The sequence below is a fragment of the Cryptomeria japonica genome, chromosome 7 (genome assembly GCF_030272615.1).
Source record: "Cryptomeria japonica chromosome 7, Sugi_1.0, whole genome shotgun sequence".
Lineage (NCBI taxonomy): Eukaryota > Viridiplantae > Streptophyta > Pinopsida > Cupressales > Cupressaceae > Cryptomeria > Cryptomeria japonica.
In genome coordinates this window covers 301,791,143-301,796,179 of record NC_081411.1, presented here as the reverse complement: position 1 = coordinate 301,796,179, position 5,037 = coordinate 301,791,143, and the positions used below count along the sequence as shown (strand labels likewise).

The 5,037-nt window shown below is 37.2% G+C and overlaps 1 protein-coding gene across 1 annotated transcript; it reads left to right on the top strand.

Annotated features, from left to right (window-relative positions):
• Nucleotides 1-949: 949 nt before the first annotated feature.
• On the top strand, nucleotides 950-3,507 carry LOC131037178 (G-type lectin S-receptor-like serine/threonine-protein kinase SD2-5). The gene is made up of 2 exons (XM_057969249.2): nucleotides 950-1,607; nucleotides 1,718-3,507. Exons 1-2 carry the CDS (start codon nucleotides 950-952, stop codon nucleotides 3,505-3,507), a joined length of 2,448 nt encoding a protein of 815 aa, XP_057825232.2.
• Nucleotides 3,508-5,037: the final 1,530 nt, after the last annotated feature.

The window sequence follows — 5,037 nt, the reverse complement described above, 5'->3', positions numbered from 1 at the left end:
AAATCAACAATGAAACAAAGACTAAATAAAATAAAAATATTATATAATAACTTTTTAAATATTTATTTCAAATTTCAATATAAAATTACAAATTTCATTTTCCCTCATACATATTTATATAAAAAAAAACTATAAAAAATATATTAATAAAGTAAACTTATTTGCTACCTTTATAAGAATTAAATGTCTATGCACCTATGTTTTCTAGTAAAACATTTCCACACATTTATTTAATTATTTGCTCTATATTACTTTACTTCGTTATGATCATAATCGAATTTACAATTCAATGGACCCTATTTAACTTCTCTTATCTTGTTTAATGTTTTAAACTAGTGTTAAAAGTTGTGCTTTGTAATTTTTCGTTTTTATATTAAACAAAAAGCCTTGCACTCTATTATATTTTAGTCGTGTGTTTGACCACTTTACTGAATTCTTAATTGAGTACGATTCTATCTAGAAGGTCATTGCCAATTGGGTCATGGATGGCAATCACTAGTTCAAGCTGCTGTTATGTGCTTTGTGGAAGTGACTTTCATTAAACGTCCAAATTCAACATCCATGATTAACGCAGAAATTTTACTATGTAGAAAATCATGTCATGAAATGCTCGACTGACCTCCAAAATTCAATATTTTCATAAATGGTCTTGCAAATCTGGATTTTCTCGTCCATAAGTGTAAAATAATGCGCGGACGAAAGTGCTTTGCAGGAACCTTATGCGAGCTTGGTAAACTAAACGACTGTAAACTACCCAGAATTTTGACTCCGATAATTTCTCTTTTCGATTGACCGTGGGAGAGACGGCACCAAATCGACTTTCAATGTTTGAAATAGTTACGTGCCCTCTGTATTTTATACTATCAAAGCTCTCCATTTCCAAATATGCCCTTCAAACATTTTTTCTTTCCTGCGCTCTGTCACTTCCACATCATTTCTGTTTTAAAGAATGATTACAGGGGAGTATCTTTCATCCTCTCATCATTTTGTGTCACTACTTTTGAGTTTCTTATTTATATCGTGCTCGCAGTGCTCTCAATATTCTGAGAGCACTGCTCGCTCTTCTGCAACTGCATACAGAGGCACCACATGGATCAACAGTATCCACACATTAGATTTCTTGCCATCATCATTTTATGCAGATGCACTCGTCAGGCCAATTCTTCTCACCCCCACTATCTTATATAATAATTTGAATCTGCAGTTTGGATGTGGATTCTTCTGCTATGGCAGTCCTTGTGACACAGGATACCAATTTGCAACTTTCTTCGCTATCAGAGACAATAATGGTAAGCTGTTGGACATGCAAATGGTGTGGAGTTCAAACCGAGAGCAGATGGTGCAAGAAAACGCAACCCTTGCGCTCACCTCCACAGGAGTTGTGTTAAGGGACGCAGATGGCACTCTCATTTGGTCTACAAATACATCCAACCATGATTTTCAAGGGATGATGATACAAGAATCTGGGAATCTTATTCTCTTTAACATGTCCAGTGGAATCATATGGCAGTCTTTTGATCATCCCACTGATACTGCGCTGTTCGGTCAGAAGTTGAAAGTGGGGCAGAAGCTTACTGCAAACACTTCTCCTACTAATACAAGCCAAGGTATTTTCTATTGTTCCTTGTCTGTCGATGGCTTCGGTGTGTTTACAGACACTGCACCCCCACTGCACCCCCTCAAAGGTATTTTACGTACCCTTTTACACCTTCACCAGTGAGTTTATATTATCTCCAGTTCGACAACGTGTCAGTATACTTCTTTACTGAGAATGGTATCGCGTTTCAGCAAATTCCCATACCCAGGGGTAGCCTCTCCTTTAAGATTGATTCATCTGGGCATCTGCAGTTTTGTTCAATTCTAGAAGTGGTACTAAGGTCTAAGATTGACTATTTATCAACCTTTCTGGGCATATTGGATGTGTGCGATTATCCAGCGCTATGTGGAAAATTCTTTTTTTGCACAGATGGGCAGTGCAGCTGTCCAATACAGGGCAATGCTTTTTATCAGATTGACGCCACAAAGCCCAATTTGGGTTGTCTTCCCCACAGACCTCTTGCGTGCTCAGATACATCCATAAGCAGTAACCGTGCCCATGGTCATCACTTTTTGGAGCTGGAGCATGTTTCCTATTTTACTTATCGTTACAATAATCCTTCCATTCCACAGTTGGTCTCACGAGATTACTGTCAAAATCTTTGCCTTGAAAATTGCTCTTGCAAAGCTGCGTTTTTCAGGTATGGTGTCAATTTTTCTAGTGGGTATTGTTATCTGGAGTCTAATGTCTACTCTCTGAAAATGAATAATCAAAGTGACGTGTTTTACAATTCCACTGCTTATATTAAAGTTCAATCAAGGTCTAAGCAGATTAACTATTCGGTTATAGTTATCATTGTTGCTGCTCTCCTGTTTCTCTTTGTCTGTACATGGATAAGTAAGTATCAAAAATGCAGACGAAAAATGGATGAAGATGAGGACAATCGTGTAGATTGGCCGGCAGGCTTGCCTCTGCGTTACTCATTCCAAGAATTGCAGAATGCCACAAATGACTTTAGTATGAAGTTGGGAAGTGGAGGATTCGGTTCAGTTTATGAAGGTGTTTTGTCAGACGGCTCAAAGATAGCTGTGAAGCGCCTTGACAGAGCAAGACAAGGGCAAAAAGAATTTCGGGTAGAAGTGGAAACTCTAGGTAAAGTTGATCATCTTAATTTGGTAAGGCTGAAGGGTTTCTGTGCAGACAAAGCCCATCAAATGCTTGTATACGAGCATTTACCAAATGGGTCTCTGGATAAATGGATATTTTCCAAGAAGAAGCATCAAAATTTTCTGGACTGGAAGACTAGATACAAAGTAGTTCTGAATATTGCAAGGGGATTAGCATACTTACATGAAGATTGTCGAGAACAGACAATACATTTCGATATCAAGCCTCAGAACATTCTCCTCGACCAAAACTTCAATGCCAAAGTCTCAGATTTTGGCTTGGCAAAGTTGGTTAACAGAGAACAAAGTGAAGTGATAACCTTGCTGAGAGGGACACCGGGGTATATGGCACCTGAGTTACTGAACATGCATTTCACGGAGAAGGCGGATGTATTTAGCTTTGGTGTTATGGTGGTAGAAATTCTCAGCGGAAAAAGAAGCAGAGAGCTTTCAGAGAACGGCTTGTTTCCACTGTTACCAATCAAAGCAGAGGAAGGGAAGTTAATAGATTTGATAGAAGAGGGACTTCAAGATGAGCAAAGGAGTGTAAGTGAGGAAGCAGTAGAAGTAATAAAAATGGGAATGTGGTGTGTACTGGAAGATTTTACGAGGCGGCCAGCAATGTCAACTGTGGTGAAGGTGTTGGAGGGTTTAAGAGAGGTGGCCAGCGATGTTCCTTTCGCGTTTGCAGTGTCCTCAGTTGCTCGTAATCAGCAGTCGCTTTACTCAGCTAATCCAAATCCTAACAGGAACCTCTGCCTCTCCCCTGCTCCTAAACCTTTGGTGCTATCTGGACCTAGATAATCTGCTTATTTATTTATATACCTCAGGGTTTTACTATCAAACAGGTGAGAAGATCCAAATATACAATTAATGTTCATTTTGGAGACTTCTGCTGCCACACATGGTGACGATTGTTTTTTCTTACCATTTTTAGTTGCATCTATTTTTCAAAAAAAATTCAGTCACTCGAATTGTGAAATTACAACCAGTTGAAGAGAATTTATTACGAAGCATTGTTACAACAACACGGAGATCTTTAGTACACTTTTCCTTTGTAATTCTAAATTTGATAAAGGCCACCACACATTCGTTTCTTCAATACTGATCGTTGATGTCAATTTTTCTGTGTCAAGTTTGAAAATCCTCTGCAAACTAATCTTGGTGCTCACTGACATCAATTTTTCTGGGTCATGTTCTATGCACTGTTTGAAAAACTTCTGCAAACTAATCTTGACACGCTATTTGTTTAATTCATTTTTTTCATTGAAGACAAACTAATTTCCTATATTATATATTTATTTTCTTTAAAACACAAGGGGTGAAAATGAATCAGTTTTAAATACTTATTTTGGATACAGTAGGGAAATCTGATTTCATGATTTCAGAACATTTCATCGAAAAAATTGAATCATTATTGGTGTTAAGTGTGTGAAGTCGAACAGTCACCAACCGTTACTCTTCCCCCTGCCTTTTTGTTTAGCTACTGTCTTTTCATATTTGGAGACTGGAAAACATTTTTATAAAATGAGAAAACGCTGTGTATCTGCTGTCACAGTTAATAAAAGATATTGCCCTACTTTTCCTGTTGATGCAGCCATATATTGGTGAAGGACATCATTGGATTTGTCGGTTTAGACTTCTGTGTGTTCTGTTATTTCTTGATTGGTGTTCTGTTTCTATTGCTATTTGAAATTGCACAACAATTGATTCTTGCTTTTAAATACTTATTCTGTATACAATGGGGACATCTGATATCATGGTTTAATACAACACTTCATCAACAAAATTGAATCCAATAGAAAAATTTCCTACAAACTGAAAGAATTTCAAGAGAGTGATTTATAAATCAAGAGCCTATGGGTATTAAACAAATTTCGAAGGCTCCAACCATTCCACCAAATCATGCTTTTAACAACTTGCAATGTCTGCTTTGTTGGCTCAACACCAGACTGGGTTGCAAACATGTACCTGGTGTATGATAGCTCAAATTCTATTTGGATATTTCAACAAATCCATTTCTTGAATAGGTAGCATGTTATTTTTCAGGACACATTATGGTAGAGAGCTTGGTCCTACCTTTTATGAAGAGGAATTTCAACCAATTTGTGGGATTTATTCACAAAGCATTTGTTGGAAATACAATCACATTTATTTAATTAAATTTGGCAGCTTATTCAGACATCTCCGTATCTTCCATATGTATAGCATTAAAGACGAACAATCTCTGCAGATCTTCTCTAAGGATTTGAAAATATTTTCTATTAACTCCTCCAGCCTTTTCATTGTCACATCACATGCTTTTGGGCACTTCAAAATATATTATTATATGAG